At 55.4% G+C, this 21,244-nt stretch overlaps 1 protein-coding gene across 3 annotated transcripts; it reads left to right on the top strand.

Annotated features, from left to right (window-relative positions):
- Positions 1 to 1,784: 1,784 nt before the first annotated feature.
- On the top strand, positions 1,785 to 20,972 carry CACNB1 (calcium voltage-gated channel auxiliary subunit beta 1). 3 transcript variants are annotated; one of them, XM_080826938.1, is made up of 14 exons: positions 1,785 to 2,042; positions 4,533 to 4,619; positions 7,706 to 7,825; positions 8,900 to 9,022; positions 9,564 to 9,700; positions 9,918 to 9,994; positions 10,402 to 10,556; positions 11,642 to 11,722; positions 12,157 to 12,215; positions 12,398 to 12,507; positions 12,635 to 12,786; positions 16,276 to 16,371; positions 16,811 to 16,996; positions 19,138 to 20,972. In XM_080826938.1, the coding sequence occupies exons 1-14, from the start codon at positions 1,959 to 1,961 to the stop codon at positions 19,600 to 19,602; spliced, it is 1,932 nt and encodes a 643-aa protein (XP_080683064.1). In that variant the 5' UTR covers positions 1,785 to 1,958; the 3' UTR covers positions 19,603 to 20,972. The 3 variants fall into 3 exon arrangements, with proteins under 3 accessions (XP_080683064.1, XP_080683065.1, XP_080683066.1); XM_080826939.1 differs by lacking the exon at positions 10,402 to 10,556 and adding an exon at positions 11,359 to 11,378 and having other exon boundaries at positions 1,788 to 2,042; XM_080826940.1 differs by lacking the exons at positions 1,785 to 2,042; positions 4,533 to 4,619; positions 19,138 to 20,972 and adding an exon at positions 5,947 to 6,039 and having other exon boundaries at positions 16,811 to 17,452.
- The last annotated feature ends 272 nt before the right edge of the window (positions 20,973 to 21,244 follow it).

The raw sequence follows: 21,244 nt of genomic DNA, 5'->3' as shown, positions 1-21,244 counted from the left end.
AACCTAGATCTGAATCCAGCTCTATCTCCTTGTTTGGCTCTGGCTGAGCACCCATCTCCATCACCTGAACTTTAACGGCTGCTAAATGGAGCTGAGGGAAGAGAGGATGGGGAGCAAAGCAAAATTCATGCCACATCTTCAAAACAACACGGATAGTGTCATCCTCATTTTACAGCTGAGTCCTGAGGTAGCAAAAACTGAACATCCAGGTCTTTCCGACTTCAATATCCGTGACTTTTCTGTCATACCAGGCTCTCTTGTGCCCAAGGGACAGATGGAAACCCTGCTCAGGGTTGGATCTGTTCATAGCACAGTGCTGATGTACTTCATTCTTACTCTCTCTCAAAGTAATGGGATCAGAGAAACAATTTAAGCTGGCCATCCTCTTGTAGAACCCAGGGTGAGGAGGAATCAATGTATTCCACAGCCTCTCCTCTACTAGGAGGCAGCAGGCTGGGCTTTATATTAGGGTCACTGAACCTGGGCAAAGCTTGTCCATTCTATTCTGCTTCTCCTCTTCCCTCTTTGAGGACCAGGGCAAGGGGTAGAGAGGTAATAATTCCTCCTGCCATGAGAGACTTCTGTTCAGCGCCTTACAGCATCTCCAAACACCTGAGCAGTCCCTCATTTGATTTAATTCTCCCTCATCCTCCTAATAATCCCAGGAGACAAAGACACTATGGTACCAGCAACCCCATTTCATAGAAGTGTAGTGACTTGTCCAGGGCCACATGACTGAGTGAGCCTGAACCAAATGGACACCAGAGCTGTTGTTGTTAACTCATCTCTATGTCCAAGGTGGGGCTCTAACTCACCACCCTGAGATCAGGAATCACATGCTCAAGGGACTGAGCCAGGCAGGTGCCCTAATACCAAAGTTTTTGCCAGAGTCCCTTACTCTTTTGCTCTCCATAGGTGATGGTGGGTGGGATCCAGGCCTTGGATATTTGACCCCAAATCAAGGATGAATGGGGAGCAATTCTAGGTCAAAAGTCTCTAGATCTGATTTTAGCCACTCTCTCAGCTCCACATTTCTCCCTCCTTTTTCCTCTCTCTTCCAAGAAACGGGCACCTTGCCTTCTGGAAGGGCCTGGGGGGATATGAGGGACAAAGCCAGAAGGACTCCTGGGTCCCTGGGATTTCTTATTGCTCTCTGTGTTGGGACTCCCTTTGGACACTCTCATCACCCCAGCCTCAGCCTCAGTCTCAGACTCTGCCTCCACCTCCGGAGGGCATCGTCCTTTTGGAGGCAGAGGGGTCTTTCTGTTTGGTTCAAGGCAGCCTGTGACCACACCGGGGAGAAAGGAGTTAAAGCCGGGTGCCAGGATCAACGAGGGAAGTTCCGGCGGCCCACACTGAAGTGGAATGGGCAGACCCGCGAAGGGAGAGCGGTTTGGGACGGAAGCGTGGGGCGAGTGGGGTGGGGGGCGTGCCAATCCAAGCTTCACCTCCAGCGGCGCTCGGCATCCACCGGTAAACCGCGGTCCCCGGTCCCTACCCCAAGGCAAGGCCTCACTTTCCTCCCTACCCCCCCGACCCAGAGTGGGCCACTCTCACCCCAGGCCAGTTGGAGGCTGGCGCTGACCCACCTCCAGAGCCGGGAGGGGCGTGCCTCCCTCCGGCCGCCCTCCCATTGTCTGTGCGGAGCCCGCGGAGGGGCTGCGAGGGGCGGGGCCGGGGCGGGCGGAGGGAGGGCGGGCGGAGGGAGGGAGGGAGGGGCAGGTGGGAGCGGAGGGGGCGGGGGGAGATGCTGAGGCTTCAGGGGCGGAGGAGGCGGCGGCGGCAGAGGAGAGAGCGGGAGGAGGGACGCGAGGCAGGAAGAGGGCAGCCGAAGGCCGGGCCAGGTGGCTGGAGCGGGCACCGGCTGCGCTGCGCGGCTCTCGGTTCCGACGGCCTCTCTCATGCGCTGAGGGCGCCCGGCTGGGCCGGACCGGCGGCCGGAGGGGAGGCTCCTCTCCATGGTCCAGAAGACCAGCATGTCCCGGAGCCCTTACCCACCCTCCCAGGAGATCCCCATGGAGGTGTTCGACCCCAGCCCGCAGGTGAGGTGTGGTGGCCGGGCCCGAGGGCAGGGGGCCGCTCCCGCGGACCTTGTGGGGTCGGCAAAAGGGACGCGGGGAAAGAGTTATGTGCCCGGCGCGGAGGGGCGAGGGGCGCCTGCGCGCCCCCAGTCCCTGCCGGTTAATGATTGATGGGCGCTTGGCCTGGAGTTGGGCTGCGGTTTGGCGGAGCGGGGAGGGGGCGGTCGGGCCGCCTGTCACCCTCGCCTCCGCTCCCTCGCGTCAGTGTCCCTCCTGCTCTGGTACTGGCTCCAGGGCTGGAGAATGGGGGTGCTGGCGGGGCATACAGGGGTTGAGGGAGGCTAGAGAGAGAGCTCAAGCAAGGGGGCGACGCAGAGCATGTTCGGGGGGCGCCAGGCGGGAGTGGGTGGGGCGGGGGTGGCACTGGGAGATGGCCGAGGCGGTGGTCAGGGCGGTGCCAGCAGGCCTTCGGAGCCGCAGACACGGGCCTTTCGAGGGTGGGGAAGGGGCCGGCCCCGGGCTAGGCCCCCATCCTGGCACCTCAGCTACATCCTCCTGTTGGACCGCCTTCCCTCCCCCAACACCCACGTTATCTTTCCTTCTTCACCCTCCTCCCCTCCCCAGCCTTAGAAAACGCCTCCAAAGTTTGGAAAGTTGGATGGATGCCAACTCACTGTCCTGGAGGGGAGAAAGCCCTGTTACCTGGGGATTGGGGGGAGGTGTCTGCGGCCCACCCCCAGTCACACTTTGTGGGTAACTTGGGTTATCCCCAGGAAGGGGTGTTCTTGGGTGTGGTGCGGGCCCACGGAGTGACCAGCAGAGTCTGGGGTGACTGGTCAGAGTCCAGGGTGGTCGCGCCAAGGGATTTCTCTGGGACAAGGCCATTCTCCAATCTGGCAAAATCCCAAGTGTAGGATACCATTAACTCTTTTCTTGCTGTGACCAGCCTGGAGCAACTGAAACCACCATGAAAATGTGGTTGATGGGCATGTGGTGGTGGGGGGGTCAGGTTAGACCTAAAAATACCTCCCTTCTCCACCCTAGGCCCCTTGGAGCCTGGGAGGCAGCTGACTGGGGCCTTCCTTTCAGCTGTCCCTTGTCTCTCTGGGTGCCACTCCCTTTTTCCATCCTGGGGTGGTGGTGATGGTGTGAAAGAGAGTCTGGGGCTCACTGGAGGATTCTTTTAAGTTTGTAAGGATCCTCAGTCCTAGAGGTTGGGTATGTGTTTGGTTTGAGAGAAGGGGATGGGAGGGAGGAATTTTGAAGGGTTCCCAGGTACCTTTCTCTCCCATCTACCCATGCTCCTTCTTGTACTCAGGCCCAAGGAACCAGAGCCCCCAGTCTGATCATGTCTTATCTAGCTTCTTGGGCAAAGAAACTCTAGGATGGTGGCTGGGAGCAAGGGTCTGGAGGGCCTGAACCCCCCATCATCTCTCCCCAACACACTCTGGACTGCCTGGGGCCAAGTGTGTATGTGAGTTAGGGAAGGCAAGGATGAGCCCCCTTGACGGAGGCCTGGAAATACCTGAATGTGTGGCTGCTCGAGAGGTCAGACAGTGTCCGCTCCACCCAAGCCAGAAGCCCAGCCAGTGAGGCTGAGTTAGCCTACCCCCGGGCCTTGTGGGGGCTGTGTCCTAGTCTTGTCTTGGGGCACGGCCGAGGAGCATTCAGATTGATGCAGCCTGGTGGGAACTGGCTATGGGCAGCGGCTCCAGGGGTTAGAGAGTGGAAGCTTGAGTCCTCTCCCTCTTGGGGAGAGGTGTGACCACCGTGATGATGAAGAGGGGCCTGAGAAACAGTCCTGCTGGTGTTGGTGGGGAGGGAGGCTGTGTTGTTAAACCTGCCCCCATGACTCTGGGCTGGGTTGGGGTTAGATGTTTCCTTTCCAAATACAGTTCCATGCCCCATCTCTTGGGCCCCCCTTTCCCAGAAATCTGGTTTTGGGTCTCCAAGAATTGAGAGCTGCCACTCCCCTCCCCACTCTGCGGAAAAATGAAGGCAAGATTTGGGTTCAGGATAAGCCAAGCTGGGCCCAGGTTGGCGATTCCTTGTCACTCTGGGGGCCACAGGCACAATCAGCCCCCCTCTGCTCCAGCAGAGGAGGAAAGGGCGGGGGACTTTCCCCAGCTCTCTCTGCCCCCCTCACACTGCAGGCAGCCTCTCCCTTCCCCGGAGGACTCTGCAGCCTGCCCAGCATCTTAATTAGCTTTGCTGCCTAATGAGTCTCCAGCTTCTCAGCGCCTCCCTGTTCCCAGTCTCTCTGGCTTGGTTTGGGGGTTTCTGGGTTTCCTAAGGTTCTCTCCCACTGTCCCCCCAGCCCAAGGCTGTGGTCTGGGTCCTCCCTCCCCCCCATTCCGGGCTGTACCATCTCTGGAAGAAGATGGGGGGGGTGGGGCTGCTCAGACCAGGGAATGATATTCCCAAAGCTTGGCTGTAGCTCTGGGCCTGATGGGATGAGGGTTGGGAACGGCCCTTTCTGATTCCACTCTTGTCCATTCCTGGCTCCCCCAGGGCAAATACAGCAAGAGGAAAGGGCGGTTCAAAAGGTCGGATGGGAGCACGTCCTCGGATACCACGTCCAACAGTTTTGTCCGCCAGGTAATGGGGAGGCTGGGCTAAGAGGAAGGAGGTGGGCTGCTTGGTGGAGACCAGCATTGGTGAGCTGGGACTGAGGCTTTTCTCTAGGCACCCTCCCCCTGTCATTTGTCACCTGGCCGGAACCACCCCATCACCCTTCCCCCGGTGACCTCTCCTACACACACTGTCAGCCTGCACCCACTCCCTCAGCCCCCGCCCTGCCCCTCCCCCAGCTCCAGGCACCAGCCCCTGCTGCCTGCCTGCGTCATCTCATTCAGGGACAGCCTGGCCTGCCTCCTTCTAGCTTGCTTCGGGCTGTCACCCACTCCCCCTGCCGGCTGTCTGCTTCCATGTCCTCCCCCAGAACCTGTGACAGCGTGGGGTAGAGGCAGAGCCTAAGAGATGAGGAGCCAGGTCCTTTGGGTCCCTGGAACCCTGGTGAGGTATGGCAAGGAGGAAATGCCCTCCGGCCCGTCCAGCTGACCGTTCTTGACTATGCAAAAAGAAAGTGTGTTGGAGGGGGTGAGGGCAGGAGGGAGTTGGTTTTAGAGAGGACTATAGCCCAGCACCCCTGGCTGCAGGAGGCTGGATAGCTTTCTGGGGTCTTTTCTCAGTCAGGAAGATGCCATTCTCCTCTCTGTTCTCACTCTCAACCCCAGGCCATCTCAGGCTCAGGGAGAGGCAGCCAGAGAACCATGTGGTTGCTATGACTACAGAGCATCTCAACAAAACCTGGTACCCAAAAAAGGCGAGAGAGGCTTGGGATCAGATAAGGAAAGGGAGTACGTCAAAAGGGGAAATGGGCAGGGCATATGAGGGCAGAGGACAGTAGGGAGGTCAGCCCCCCACCTCCTCAGGCTGGATAGAGAGGGTGGTGCCAGGCACACCCACTGACTGATTCCAGGTTGTGGAATGAGGCCCTTTATGACTCTTCTGTCTCCACAACACTTGGCACATGTGAGCCCGGGCCTGACTTGAGAGGGTCAGACAAGGAGCACTTCATCCCAGCATCTTCTAAGTACACAGACAGACAGGAAGTCCTTTCTTCAGTCTTTTCCTCATCCCTCCTGTTGCAGGACTGGGCCAGGGCCAGAGCCAGGAGGAATGACGCTATGTTCCGTGCAACTCCTCTTGACAGAAAAGAGCCCTTGGTTCCTTTATTCAGTGTTTGCCCCCTCCCCCCCAGGGCATCAGACCCCCAGCCTTCAGTCCTTCCTCCTCTCAGCTCCCTAGCTCTGACCCTAGTAGGTGGCAGGGAGGTGGGGGGGGCAGGCCTTGCCACATCTCTGAGCTAAATATACCCTAGCAGTTTGCACATGTAGCAACTCTGCTTGTAACCTGAGCCCCCTGGGGGAACGGGCAGTTTGGGCCACCCCCTAGGCCGGCAGGGCCAGGCACTGAGGGCGCCGGGATGGAGGCGCCCAGCCGGACCCTCGTAGTGGTGAGCTAGGGATGGGGTGGGAATTGGGGTGGGTGGGAGCAGGCCCAAAGGGAAAGCTGATGGGGAGAACCCTCACTCTAGCCTGTCTCCTTGCCTCCTCGCTGTTACCCTGCTCCTGCCATTTCTGATATGTCTACCGCGTGCGCGTGCGTGTGAGTGTCTGCACGTGCGCGTGCGCGTGCGTGTGTGCGTGCGTGTGCACGCGCGCATCTCTGTAAGGATCAGTAAATGCCTGTCTGCCACGCTGTCTCTGGGTCTGTTTCTCCGGCTCTCTGGGCATCTGTCTCCCTGATTCTTAGTGCTCTCATCAGGACGGGTGGAGAGTGGAGATGAGCTGTTTTTCACCCTCCTTCACTTTTGTCTTTTCTGGCTCTTATTAGTGACCCCACCCCCACCCCAATCTTGCACCTTCACAAGTCTCCCATTTTTGTGATTTGGCTGGGAAAGGAGTGGGCAGCCTCCCTAGCTAATGACAGGACCCTCTGGGGAAGTTGGGACTTTGTTTTCTCCCTTTCCCAGGTCCCCCAGGCATTCCTGGCCAAGTGACCCTTTCATGGCCTCAGGAAAGACCCCCGACATGGGTGTAGTCCAACTCTTCCTCCGTATCCCCTCCTGCCCCTGTCCCTGCACCACCCCATTTGTGTAGTCATACAGATGCACACCTCCTGGCTCCTGCCCTCATGTGCCCCACACAGGCAGGGACATTCACACCTAGGGTGCCCTCCCCCGCCTCCCGGCTGCGCGTAGGTGCACCTGTCTGTGTTCAGTTGTGCATATCCAGCACACACTGGAGAACACCCTCCTAAATGCACTCGAAGTTGCACACCCAAGCACGCCTGTGAATAAGCATGTTCATTGACACTTTGGGTCTCACCCATGCACCTGCATCCCTGAGGGAATTCCGTGTGCTCTGGGATGGTCCACATGGTCAAGGACAGCTTCCTGGCATAGCCAGACTTGTGGACCTGCCGAGACCCTAGCAACCAGCAGCCCTAGTATCAGAGCAAGGCCTGCCCCATGTTCTGTTCTTCACTTGCCTTTTTCGCCTGCACTACCCTAGGAATCTTGGGTTCTCTTTTTAGATCTTGTAAGAGCCTGAGGATTGGGGTTCCTCTGATTCTGGCCAGGGAAGTAGGATTTTATCTCCTCTCACCTTTGAGCAGAAGACAGCAAAATTTTTGGTGGCCCCATCCTGCAGAGCAGGCTGCCTGCTGCCAATGGTGCAGAGAGCTCAGGCCTATGCTTGTGACTACTGTCCCTGGAAGGACTCAGTGGGCTTCTCCTGAGTCTGTCTCAGCCCTTGTGGTCTTGGGGACAGGGGAGGGAAGGAGGAACAGGGAGTGGAGACTCGTCCCCTGGCACTCCTCCCCTGCACTGTGCCCCTATCAGGTTCCCACCCCTCCCTGGGCCCCAAGCAGCTGTCCTGGGACCTGCTTAACCCCCTGCTTGCTGCTGTCACCCTTCCTAGGGCCACAGTTTTCCCAGGGGTCTGCCAATCTCAGTCCCTGGTTCCTCTCATCTAAATACCACCTTTTCCTAGCCCTTGTGGCATCACGCTGGGGTGGCTGGGGCTTGAGGGATCCATGATGGGTGGCCCCTCTGTGCCTTCCAAGGCCTAGGAACCGGGAGGCAGTGTGGGCCCTGAGTCAGCCTGGTCTGTTTTTAGGGCTCGGCGGAGTCCTACACCAGCCGACCCTCGGACTCTGACGTGTCTCTGGAGGAGGACCGGGAAGCCCTAAGGAAGGAGGCAGAGCGCCAGGCATTAGCCCAGCTTGAGAAAGCCAAGGTGAGAAATACAGAGTTGGGGGGCTGTGCTGGCGCTATTTCCCCCACCCCAGGCCTTAGAGATGGGCTGAACAGACCCAGGGTCAAGTTTTGGCCCTGACACTTATCAGCTGGTATACCCCAAGGCCTCGATGTGCCCCTGTCTTACAGCCATAAAATGTGGGCTATACTACTTGCCTTCTTGTGTAGTATAACAGGTGCTTAATAGTGTTGCCACACGTAATAGAAACTTGAGACTCTCCACTTCTTTCTGGAGTCCAGTGTGTCCTGGGCTGATCCTCATTAGCTGCGTGATCTCAAGCAAGCTGCTTCACCTTTCTGAACTTTGGTCTCCTCATTCCTTAAAATGAAGATAATAATAGTAGTTAACATTTGTTTATTTATAAAGATTTTATTTATTTGACAGAGAGAGACACAGTGAGAGAGGGAACACAAGCAGGGGGAGTGGGAGAGGGAGAAGCAGACTCCCTGCCGAGCAGGAAGCCCAATGCAGGGCTCAGTCCCAGGACCCTGGGATCATGACCTGAGCTGAAGGCAGATGCTTAATGACTGAGCCACCCAGCTGCCCCCTCCCCCTTTTTAAAAATTTTTTTTAAGATTTAATTTAATTTTTGTTTTTTTTTTTTTTAAATAATCTCTACACCCAACATGGGGCTCAAACTCACAACCCCGGGATCGAGAGTCATGTGCTCCACAGACTGAACCCGCCAGGTGCTCCTAATAGTTAACTTCCTAAGGCTTTTGTGGTGAATAAATGAGGTAATCCTTGTAAAACATGTAACACAGGCCCTGGCACAGTAAATGTAGCTGCAGTTATTATTATTATTATTACTAATATTCTTTCCAGATGTCATTCCAGGCTACTACGTCCAATTCGCAGTGGCCCCCTCCATTCTGAGAAGGCCAAATTCTATTTTTTTTTTAACAGTGAAATTTAACATGTATACAGGAAAACTACTTAAACAATTCAGTATACTTTCTAATGATCAACACAAAAAACCTCCACATCATCCGCATCCTGTATAGTACATCATGGCTTAACCCTCCTTTTGTCATTCTCCCTGTGCACCTCTAGACCAAGCCGGTGGCATTTGCTGTGCGGACAAATGTCGGCTACAACCCATCTCCTGGGGATGAGGTGCCAGTGCAGGGAGTGGCCATCACCTTCGAGCCCAAGGACTTCCTGCACATCAAAGAGGTGGAGAGAACACTTGGTGTCTGGAAGAGTTGGGGGGGGAGCGGTGCAGGGTAGCGGGTACCAGGAGAGGGGCAGCCGGAGCTCTAGCGGAAAAAGACTTCTGAGCTTAGCAGAGCTTGGCTGAATCTGCTGTGTGACTTTAGAGAAATCTCTTCCCCTCTCTGAGCCTCTAACTTTCATTGGTAAAATGGGGTGGTGATGCCGAGGTCACACAGCTTTTGAGATCTGTTAGGGGAGTGGCAGAGTGCAGGCACATGTGGGTGTCAGCATTTGCTCCTCTTCCTGCCTTTCCAGGGTGCGGTGAGCCCATGGTGGGATGAGGACCCGCTGGGGGTGGGGTGATCTGTGGCCTGAGTGGATACAAGTCCCGGGATTGTTCTGAGACCTGGGGGCTGGCTCTTTGCCGGGGTGTGGGGGGATGTGCCATCCCCTGGGGAGGCTTGGCAGGTGCTGGGGTGGTTTCCCCCTAGGGTGGCTGCTGACTTGCCCCTGCAAGCTCCTCCTTGGTCTCTCCCACCCCACCTGCTGTGGCTGTCCCCAGAAATATAATAACGACTGGTGGATCGGACGACTGGTGAAGGAGGGCTGTGAGGTTGGCTTCATCCCCAGCCCAGTCAAGCTGGACAGCCTGCGCCTCCTGCAGGAACAGAAGCTGCGCCAGAACCGCCTCAGCTCCAGGTGTCTAGCTGGGGACCACAAGGGGGCCCTCTAGCTGGGACTCGGGTGCAAAGGTTGACCACTTGCCCCAAGGGCCCAGCTGCCTGCGGGTGTCACCCGTGGGGCTGGAGAATCTCCAAAGGGAGTGGGGGGCAGGCAGCCTGTGAGAGAACAAGCTTCCCCCGCCCTCACGCCTACCCCTCCGCTCACAGCTCCGTTTGCCTCTCTGCCCACACAGCAAATCAGGTGACAACTCCAGTTCCAGCCTAGGAGACGTGGTGACTGGCACCCGCCGCCCCACGCCCCCTGCCAGTGGTAAGAGCTGCTGCCACCTTGGGGAACTGGGGGGGTGGGGCAGGGGAGCTCCTGGGTGGGGTGGTCTCTGCACTGCCTGTCTCCTCCTTTCCATGCAGTAGGGGGCACCCCAGTCCTGAATCCTCCAAACACACCCAGGGGTACCCCCCCCCCCCGTGAAGAGTAGGACACCCCCCATGCTGGGCCTGTCGGCGCCCATTCTCTCATGTCTCTCCTTCCCCTTTCTTTGGGAGCTCCATCTCTCTGCCTGACTCCCCTGCCCCATCCCCATTCATTTCTTCTAGCTCTGTTCCATTCACCTCTTCTTTCTTTTTTCCCCATCCCATCCCTGCCTTCTGTACTTGTGTCTCCATGTCCATCCACTCCTCCCCACCTCGCCTCCCTTCTCTCTCCTGACTGCGGTCCAGGTAATGAGATGACTAACTTAGCCTTTGAACTAGACCCCCTAGAGCTAGAGGACGAGGAGGCAGAGCTCGGGGAGCAGAGCGGCTCTGCTAAGACTAGTGTTAGCAGTGTCACCACCCCACCACCCCATGGCAAACGCATCCCCTTCTTCAAGAAGGTAATTCTTGCTGGGTTCTGGCAAGAGGGAAGGGGGTCAGGGCCCAGCTCTTTGGTAGTGGGAGGGGCTGGAACAGATTCAGATGCAGCTCTGGCCTGGTTCTTTGGGGAGCAGGGAGGGCTGGCATGGCACCAGGAATAGGCACGTCCAGCTTCACGCACCAGCCCACCCTGGCCCACCTCCAGGAAGGGATGTTTCCTGCAGTTGAAGCACCCCTTCCCTTGGAAAGCTGTACCCTCTTGCCCCAGCACCACGGGAAGCAGGGGCCGGTGGTAACAAAACTGGGATGTTCCGTGTCTGCCCTCCACCCCCGCGTGTGATGGGGAGAGTGTAACAGTGACCCCTCTTTATCTTTTTTGGACTCCGTGGGGCTAGGGTGGGCACATGGGGGTCTACTGGCTGCACATCGGGACAGTTTAAGGAACGCTTACAATGGGCAGGTTGGACTGCGCTAGAGGCAGGAGATGGGGACCAAATTATGGGCTGTCACCCTTTCCAGAACTTTTCCCAAGACCCAGAAAGGGGAAGGGCATGTCAGAATATTCCCAAGTCCACTGGACTGACTGTCAGTCCTTCTCCCAGCCCTGATCTTGGGCCTTCTCTGGCTCCCCCTTGGCACGGGGTCCCATCCCCTCTTTCTGGCTCTGTCTGTCACTAACACGCATGCCTTGTTATCTCTCCTCGTCTGCCCACTCTCCCTCCCTCTCTTGTCCTGGCTCCTTCCTTGCCCTCTGCCCCTGCCTGGGTGCCCTCCCCTCTCCCTGCCCCCCCGCTCCCCACTCTTGGCAATCTCTGGACCCAGCCAAACAGAAGCAGAAGTCGGTGAGTATCACAGCTTTCTGTGTCCCCCTCCCCACCCCCTGGGATGAGCTAGTGGGACCTTCTAACACCCATTCTCGTGCCCTCCCCACCCCCCCACCCCCCCATTTCCCTCACCCTGGTTCTCCTTGGCCATCCCTCCTGATCCCCCACATCTGGGTTTGGGAGCAGGGGGAGGAGAGGATGCATGGGGGAGCCTGGAGGCTGGGGAAGAGGGGCTAATGCCATCTCCACTGTGGGGTTCCCCCTCCCTGCTTCCACCTCAGACAGAGCATGTGCCCCCCTATGACGTGGTACCTTCCATGAGACCCATCGTCCTGGTGGGACCGTCGCTCAAGGGCTACGAGGTAGGAGCCCATAGAGGGGAGTAGACCCAGAGGGGCCCAGACCTCTAGAAAGATGCTACAGAAAGTTCAGACTCCAGGGAGATCCCCTGGAAGGGCCCAGATTCCCAGGGTATCTCTCCAGAGGGCTACAGACCTTCAGAGAAGCCCCCAAAGGGGCCTGACCCACAGGGAGACCCAGAAGGGTCCAGTGTGCCTCCCCCAAGACACCCCTGAGAAGGGTCTTCCCAGAGAATCCCCCTAGAAGAACCTTTGGAATCAGAGACCCCATTGGAAGTTCCTCAGACCCAGAAGGAACCCCCCACTTCCCCCAGGGGCCCATGTATCTCAGGAATTAAAGAAGAAAATGGCACATGAGGGTGTATACTTAGCAGCCCACCCTTCCTGAGTGGCTTTAAACACCTGACTTCCTCCCCCACTCCAACCCCCAACCTCAGGTTACAGACATGATGCAGAAAGCTTTATTTGACTTCTTGAAGCATCGATTTGATGGCAGGTAAGACCCTGGGAGCTGGCTCCCCATGTGGTCCTCTGCTGCTGAGGATGGGCAGGGTGGGTTTGAATGATGATCCTGGGCTTCCTTGGACTGAAGGCTAGGAGGCAGGCCTGGAGCCTGGGGGCGTGGGCAGGGCACTCGAGCCCACCCTGATCCCTTACTCCCCTTGCTCCATCCCTCAGGATCTCCATCACTCGTGTGACAGCGGACATTTCGCTGGCTAAGCGCTCGGTCCTCAACAACCCCAGCAAGCACATCATCATCGAGCGCTCCAACACACGCTCCAGCCTGGGTGAGCCCACCCTGCGATGTGGGAGGGGAGGGTGGAGGGGGTGCATCTCCAGAAGGGTTGGATTGTCCATTGCCTCTTGAGGAGGCCCCCCTACATTCCCCCTTCCCTGTGACTCTGTGCCCCGCAGCTGAGGTTCAGAGCGAGATCGAGCGAATCTTCGAGCTGGCCCGGACCCTTCAGTTGGTCGCTCTGGATGCTGACACCATCAACCACCCAGCCCAGCTCTCCAAGACCTCACTGGCCCCCATCATTGTTTACATCAAGATCACCTCTCCAAAGGTGGGTGCGAGAGCCTGACCCTAGTGGGGACAGGAGTGCTCCGGAGTTGGGTGGCCTGTATTTCAGTCCCAGCAACTGCTTATTAACTGTGTGACCCAATCTCCCTGAGCCTTATTTTCCTCCTCTGTAAAACTCCATCAAATGGACATTGTGAAAATCGAACCTAATGTGAATGCTTAACACTTAGCAAAGGGTCTGGTATAATGTGCCCCATTATGTATTAGCTGGTATAAGTATCATTGTAGGGTCATGCAGGCCAGCCCCCTGTCTCCACTCTGGTTGACCTCCCGGCCTTGGTCCAGAAAACTGTGCTTTTTTTTGGTCACAGTGTCACCTAACTACTTGGCAGTTGGGAGGTCTTTTCTGTCATTTGATTTTGTCCCTTTTTGCTGCATTGTCCTCGCTTGGACCTTGATAGAGATGAATCGGTAGGAAGGCTGATTTACTTCTTTTTTGTGTTGCAGCTCTGTGAGTTTCCCCTCCTAGGCATTAGTGGGGGTTTGAGAAACATGGAGGGCGAGTTCAGGTGAAGGATTTGAAGTGAGAAAACAGCATTAGGTTCAAGCCTTTGCCCTGGTTGACTTATTCATTCATTCATTCATTCATTCACTTTTGTTGTTTGGTTGGTTGTTGTTTTGTTATTGAGCTTGGGATCTCTGGAGGATTTATTTAGCCTCTGAGCCTCAATTTCTTCACCTGTAAAATGGGAATTAAAGTCCCTCCCTTGTTATTGTTGAGGGGATTTGAGGTAATGATGGAAAGAGCCCCGAGTTCTGTCTGATTCATGACTGACAACCAAGGGTGATAACTGTTCCCATTTTAGGGGCACCTGGGTGGCTCAATCATTAACTCAGGTCATGATCCCAGGGTCCTGGGATCGAGCTCCTTTGGGTTCCCTGCTCTGTGGGAAGCCTGCTTCTCCCTCTCTCACTCCCCCTGCTTGTGTTCCCTCTCTCGGTGTGTCATTCTCTGTCAAATAAATAAAAACAACATTAAAAAAAAAAAAACTGTTCCATTTTGGAACATACCCAAGAGCGGAACACCCAGGTACCCTGACCTTTCTGAGTCCTAAGTTTCTAAGGAGTAGAAAGGGGAAGATAGGATTGAAGTCTTCCCTGGGGTGGTTGAAAAGATCTAATGAGTTAATGGATACAAAAACACTTTGTGAGCTGGGAAGTGACTGATCCTTCCATTTCTCCCAGGGGCACTGACCGAGGTGAAGGGCGGGGACTCTGGAACCAGGGCACCCGGAGTTAATGAACCAGCACTGCTACTCCTTGCTCTGTGCTCTTTTGGCAAAGTCACCTAACTTTTCTGTGCCTATTTCCTCGCCTGCAAAATAGGGATCCTCGTGTGGTGGTTGTGAGGATGACATAGGTGGATTAAGCATACAAAACACCCGGACCTACTAAGCACTGTATCTATTCTTTTTCTTTTCTTTTTAAAGATTTTATTTTTTATTTGACAGACAGAGATCACAATTAGGCAGAGAGGCAGGCAGAGAGAGAGGAAGAGAAGCAGGCTCCCTGCTGAGCAGAGAGCCCAATGCGGGGCTCCATCCCAGGACCCTGGGATCATGACCTGAGCCGAAGGCAGAGGCTTTAATCCACTGAGCCACCCAAACGCCCCCTTTTTTTTCTCTTTTTAAAGATTTTGTTTATTTATTTGACAGAGAGAGAGAAGCGAGAGAGGGAACACAAGCAGGGGGAGTGGGAGAGGGAGAAGCACGATTCCTGCCGATCAGGAAGCCCAATGTGGGGCTTGATCCCAGGACCCCAGGATCATGACCTGAGCCAAAGGCAGATGCTGGATTGAGCCACCCAGGCACCCCCCCACCTTTTTAAAAGATTTTTGTTTTGAAATAATTCCAAATCTAGAGAAGGGTTGCCAGAATAGTACCAGGAACTGCCATTTTTGAATGCCCTTCACTCAGATTCAGTAATTTTTTTTTTATTAAAGATTTTTTTAAAGATTTTATTTATTTATTTGACAGACAGATCACAAGCAGGCAGAGAGGCAGGCAGAGAGAGAGAGGAGGAAGCAGGCTCCCCGCTCAACAGAGAGCCCAATGCAGGGCTCGATCCCAGGACCCTGGGATCATGACCTGCGCCGAAGGCAGAGGCTTTAACCCACTGAGCCACCCAGGCGCCCCCAGATTCAGTAATTTTTTTAACAGCTTTATTGAGATCATTCACACACCAATTAAGCCATTTAAAGTATATTACTTAGTTTTCTTCAGATTCACTAATTATGAACAATTTTGCCACATTTGCTTTATGTATGTGTTATGTATATGTGTATTTATGTGTGTTTTTTCTTTCTGAATCATTTGAGAGTAGGTTGAAGATACCATACCATGTCTTTATTCCTAAGTATTTCAACGTGTGTTTCTTAAGAACCAAGGACATTAATCTATATCACCACAGTACAGTTGCCAAATTCCAGAAATATTTTAGTCCTTCATTTTTCAGTTGCCCCAATAATGCTCTTTATGGCAGTTTCTCCCTCAATCCAGGATCACGTGTTAACCTTTAGTTGCTTTATCTCTTTAACATTTCTTTTTTTTTTTTAGATTTTATTTATGTATTTGAATGAGAAAGAGCTCGAGTGAGAGAGAGAGCACAAGCAGTGGGAGGCAGAGAGGCAGAAGGAGAGGGAGAAGCAGACTCCCCGCTGAGCAGAGAGCCCTACTTGAGGCTCAATCCCAGGCCCCCGAGATCATGCCCTGAGCCAAAGGCAGGTGCTTAACCCACTGAGCCACCCAGGTGCCCCTTTCTTTCACATTCTTAAACCGGAACAGTTCCCCAGCCTTTCTTGGATTTTTACGACACTGCCGTTTTTGAAGAGTACAGACCACAGACTTTGTAGACTGTTCCTCAGTGTGGGTTTGCTTGATGTATGCTTGTGATGAGGCTTAGGTTTTGCATTTTGGCATGACGTGTCTTTCAAGAGGTGCGAGGTGTCTGTTGTGTCGTTGGTGACATTAAGTTTGATCATTTAGTGAAGGTCATGGCTTTCTGTTTAGTTATTATTACCATTATCATTACTGCTGTGGAGATGAGAATAATAATAGTGGCTCCCTCGTAAGATATTATCAGGACTAAACCAGCTGATCATGTGGAAAGCACAGAACAGCGCCTGTTCGCAGCAAGTGTCCCATCAAAGATGGCTGCCGCTGTTCCCGTGCGGATGCCTGCCTGGACAGTGAAGGCTGTAAAGGTGACATGGATCAGGAAGGTGAATCATTGCCTTTCAGAGAGCCACTTCCCAGGAGAGGCTGGCATGAGACCCGGGAGAGAGCCTGAGCATTGTGTTAGGATGGACACAGGCCTGGCGAGGTCATTTTGGAAGAGGTGGTCAGGGCTGAGAGTCATCGAGCGTCCCTCCCCCCCTACCCAGCCCTGACACGCTGGCTCCACCCAGGACCTGCTTCTCTGACTTGGTGCACTGCGAGATCCCTCTAACTCCTCTTCTCTCCCCCCAAACCAGGTACTTCAGAGGCTCATCAAGTCCCGAGGGAAGTCTCAATCCAAACACCTCAATGTCCAAATAGCGGCCTCAGAGAAGCTGGCGCAGTGTCCCCCCGTGAGTGCCCAGACCCCGGGACAGGGGGGATATTTGGGTTCTCCTGTTTCCTCTGGCCTGCATTAGAGACAGAGTGACCAGGAGCACCAGGGTGGGGTCTATGGGAGTGAACTGGTCTTCCGGGAAAAGAGCGCCGGACAGGCAGTCAGAGATGGCTTTTGAGCCCCAGAAGCCCACTTCTGTGTGGGGCATCAAGCCGGCCTCCAGACTTGGTTGCCTTATATCTAAGACGAGAGGGTTGGACTGTCTGGGTGCCAAGACCTTTTGTACTTCTGCCAGTGTCTATATCTGAGAGTCGTCCTCTTCCTGGACATCCAGAGGTTTCTTTTTAACTTTGTCCTTCAACCCTTTGACTCCACCCACTGCACCCAGGCCACACCCTCACCCCCTCGGTCACGCCCGGCTCATCCCAGCCCCGCCCCTAACCCCGCCTCCGCAGGAAATGTTTGACATCATCCTGGACGAGAACCAATTGGAGGATGCCTGCGAGCACTTGGCCGAATATTTGGAAGCCTATTGGAAGGCCACACACCCGCCCAGCAGCACTCCGCCCAATCCGCTGCTGAACCGTACCATGGCTACTGCAGCTCTGGCCGCCAGCCCTGCCCCTGTCTCCAACCTCCAGGTACAGGTGCTCACCTCACTCAGGAGAAATCTCAGCTTCTGGGGCGGGCTGGAGGCCTCGCAGCGGGCTAGGTCCGTGCCCCAGCAGCAGGAGCATGCCATGTAGGTGTCCCACCCATCCCCCCTCCTGTCCAAGGCTTGGAATTGGAGCTCAGGGAACATGGGGAAGAAGGGAAGAGGTTTATTTTGTAAAAAATGTGGTGAGTGGCAGCTTCTGGTGTCTGTGGTTTTTGATGGGATGGGGGGGGTCTCCCTGGGCCTGTCCTGTCCCATAGGACTACAGCTGCTGCCCTAAGGGCTTTTGGATATGAGGCCTGATTGGGGCATTATTATAAGACAGGTGATTAGGAGAAAAACATATGGAAGACTGATATTTTTCTTCACTGGACTTCACAGCCATTTTGTTTTTATTTTTTAAATTTATGTTTTTTTTTTTTTTTAAGTAAACTCTACACCCAAAGTGTGCCTTGAACTCACAACCCTGAGATCAAGAGTTGCAAGCTCTACCAAGTGAGCCAGCCAGGCTCCCCCCACCCCCCTCCCCCCACCCCCCTCCCCCCCATTTTAGACCCAACAGAGCAAGGGCTGTCAGCCCCAGGCAGTTCCTACAGAGCAGGGCCATTTAACCCAGAGAAACTGTCCCTTCTCTCAGAGCCCTAATCCCAGGAATTTCCTGAGAGGGGACCCAGAATGAAGCATCTTGTGAGTTGATGCCCTACCTTCCATCCTTCTCCCAGTGAATGAGATTCCGGGAAAGGCCTTCCTGTGGGGGCCCTGCCTTAGGCTGGACCTCCTCCCTTGGGAGCTTCTTCCCATCTCTGAGCTCACACCATTAAGTATTTGGTTCTAGATTAGAGCCAGGAGAAAGCCGTGAAATAATTCTAAGACCGTTGCTTTTCAGATTTGTTTTCAGTAACAGAGCTCATTTGTTCATTGAAACTTCTTTTTTTTTTTTTTTTTAATTTTTTTTATTTGTTTGACAGAGAGGGAGATCACAAGTGGGCCGAGAGGCAGGTGGGGCAGAGGGGAGCAGGCTCCCTGCTGAGCAGAGAGCCCAATGTGGGGCTCAATCCCAGGACCCTGAGATCATGACCTGAGCTGAAGGCAGAGGCTTAACCCACTGAGCCACTCAGGCGCCCCTTCATTGAAACTTCTAAGGAAGCTCAGTATATAAAGTGTCCTTGCTCTGCTCAGAGGGAGCTGGTGGCTTGGCTTCCATTTCACCTCCACAGGGACCCCTGAAGCACTTCTGTGCCCTTCCCGACACCTTGGGTCTCCAGAGAACAGCTTGGAAACTGCTGGTCTAATCCCCATCATACCACCACAGAGAAACTGGGCCATAGAGAGGAGAGTCATTTGCTCAGGGTCACACAGCTTGAAGTGACAGGGGATGACACTAGAACCCAGGCCTTCTTGCACCCCACCCAGCTGCCTCCATGGTGGCCGTGACCATCAGATCGCTTTTATGTGGCATTTGGAGCTGAGGGTGATGGGCCACCTCATTGTCTCTGGGGGCAGGGGAGGGGGAGGGGATTGTGTGTGGAGGGGGTTGGGGGTGGAGACCCGCCAGCTTTCCCCAGGCTACTGCTTTGGTTTTTTTGCTGGGGTCAGGGCAGGAATCCTATCAACCTTGGAGACTTTGTCCTCTGGCTAGGGAATGGATAGGGGAGGCGTGGGGCTGTGGAAGCCTGTGATTAGGGTCTGGTTTGAGCTGAAGGAGCTAGGGTTAGTGAGCTCAAGCTGCAGTCCCCTTAGTATATTTGGAAAACTGGAGCAGTGACTAACTCAATCAACCACTAACGAGTGGCAATGCTAATGAGCTGTTAATGATGATTTAGCCCAAGACAGCATTAATGACGTGCATTGAGGAAGCAATGACTAATTATTCATGGGCTTTCTACCATGGTTACGGGAAGAGTTCATGGCTCCTCGTATCTTACAAAAGTTAGGTGCCTACTGTCCCAATAGAGGAGCAAAGGCTGAGGTCTGTCCTCTGGCTGGGCTGTAGAGCCCTTTGCCCAGCTGCCCACCCCCTTTAGCCAGGCTGGATGTCTTGGTGCCATCACTAACCTGCCTTGCTTTGTTGTGTCTCTCTCACCCCTGCCTGATCTGCATGGTGTGTGCTGTCTGTCTGCTAACCAGGGACCCTACCTTCCTTCCGGGGACCAGTCGCTGGAGCGGGCCACCGGGGAGCACGCCAGCGTGCACGAGTACCCCGGGGAGCTGGGCCAGCCCCCAGGCCTTTACCCCAGCAGCCACCCACCAGGCCGGGCAGGCACCCTGCGGGCACTGTCTCGCCAAGACACGTTTGATGCCGACACTCCTGGCAACCGAAACTCTGCCTACACGGAGCTGGGAGACTCATGTGTGGACATGGAAACGGACCCCTCAGAGGGGCCAGGGCTCGGAGACCCTGCAGGGGGCAGCACCCCACCGGCCCGGCAGGGATCCTGGGAGGATGAGGAAGAAGACTATGAAGAGGAGCTGACCGACAACCGGAACCGTGGCCGGAATAAGGCCCGCTACTGCGCCGAGGGTGGGGGTCCCGTTTTGGGGCGCAACAAGAATGAGCTGGAAGGCTGGGGGCGAGGTGTCTACATCCGCTGAGAAACAGAGGCCGCGTGGTGGGGGGTGGGGAAGGGCTCTGAGCCCTGGGGAGGTAAGGGACCAAGGGGCTCACCACCGGGGGTGTATCTTTCCTCCAGGGGGCGCTGTCTCCCTCTCAGATGCCTTCACCGGTTGTTTGGGGTTTCTTTCGTGGTAGCATCCTAGCTCCCGGGATTCCCTTAAAGCCTGGCTGTAGGTTTTCACCTACCTGGTGTGGATGGATGGAGGGATACCCACCTTTCCGCAGTGTCCCCTTTCCCCCACTTCAGGGGGCTCTCTCCCCTCACTCCCAGAGAAAAGGTGCACTTCCTTAACTCTCTACTTGGGGCTCTATCTAGGGGTCCTAAATGGGGTAGCCCTTTCTTTTCCCAACCTGGAGTATTTGGGAAGGGTGAGGGGGGCTTTTCCTGGAGAGGGAGAGCATAGACTCCTTCCCATGAGGGCTGTCTTCCCCAAACCCCAGATCCAGGGTCCCTCACCGTGCCCACCTCTCTCCCAGCTTCCTGGCACCATTGTCTGGTGGGTGAAAGGTAGAGAATGGAAGCCCCATGGGGAGCTTGTCTTGGGGAGTGGTCTGGGTAGAGAGCGGCAGGCATCAAATGTCCTGACCTCTGCTAGAGCCAGACCCGGACCCCTGAAGAGCGGGCAGCCAGAGACCCTGCTACCCACCCCTCCACATCCATGCCTCGGCCTTCGCCCACCCCAGGAATGAGCTTTGCCTACAACCTCCCTTGCCTACTGCCATCAGAAGAGGGAGCCCCTCTGTGTCTGAGCCCCCCACCCCGTTTCATCTGGGTATGGCACCCGTGGAACACTAGTCCGCCTCATTTTGAAACCAAAAAACTGCTCCTTCACTATCCCGGAGGCCCCAGGGGAGAGGCCCTGCAGGTTGGTGCCCAAGAGGTGATCACCACCCCAGGGGTCACGTCGGGACCTCGGATCTCCCCTGGGGGGCTTGGCTGCTGCTGCTGTTCTATACCCATGTCCACTCCCCTCAGGAGAGGCCTTGGTACCCACCCTGGCCCCATGAGTGTTCCTCAGCCTAGCATCCTTCCAGCCCAGCAGCCCTGCCCCTCCCCAGCACCCAGCTGGGCCAGAGAGAGCCGATTGTGCCAACGAGGACTGGGCCCTGCCCGGCTGCCCGCCTCAGGGATGGGCCCCTCACGCCTGTCTCGCCACCTCCTGTGCCAATGTTGTCCCACCCCCCCCATTGGGGGTGGGTTGCAGCTTCCACTCACTGGTTAGAAGATACCACTGCCCAACCTTCCTCCCTCCCTGTCTGGTGTCCTGTGCCCCCATCTGTCTGTCTGTCCATCTGTACTCCCCTAGAAGTATTTGGCCACATATAAAACCGCCGTCCTGTCCTTTGCAGCCGCCTCCCGAGCCTGGTTCTTCGTTCCTGCCACGAGGGAGCTGCATGCAGGGGAGTGTGAAGGGGCGGGCACGGGAGGAAGCTGGGCCCTGAGCTGGTTTTTCAACGGGAGAGACTGCTTTGTTTTGCAGCTCTCTCAAGCATCACGGTCAAGGCTGATGGGAGCTATGTGGCCGGTTTCAGCCACAGCTTCCTATCAGCCCCAAGTCTTACCCGTTCCCCCATAAGTAGAGCCTGAGAAAATGGGAGACTGAGGTGAAGTGGGGTGTC

Source organism: Martes martes (genome assembly GCF_963455335.1).
Source record: "Martes martes genome assembly, chromosome: 16".
NCBI lineage: Eukaryota > Metazoa > Chordata > Mammalia > Carnivora > Mustelidae > Martes > Martes martes.
The sequence above is the reverse complement of the archived record's forward strand: the minus strand, read 5'-3'. Positions and strand labels throughout refer to the sequence as shown.

Excerpts from the sequence above, each read along its gene's own strand:
- CACNB1 (XM_080826938.1), top strand. The coding sequence starts at position 1,959 with ATGGTCCAGAAGACCAGCATGTCCCGGAGCCCTTACCCACCCTCCCAG. Across the intron at positions 4,620-7,705 it reads CCAACAGTTTTGTCCGCCAG|GGCTCGGCGGAGTCCTACAC; the intron begins GTAATGGGGAGG and ends GTCTGTTTTTAG. Across the intron at positions 12,508-12,634 it reads CAACACACGCTCCAGCCTGG|CTGAGGTTCAGAGCGAGATC; the intron begins GTGAGCCCACCC and ends TGTGCCCCGCAG.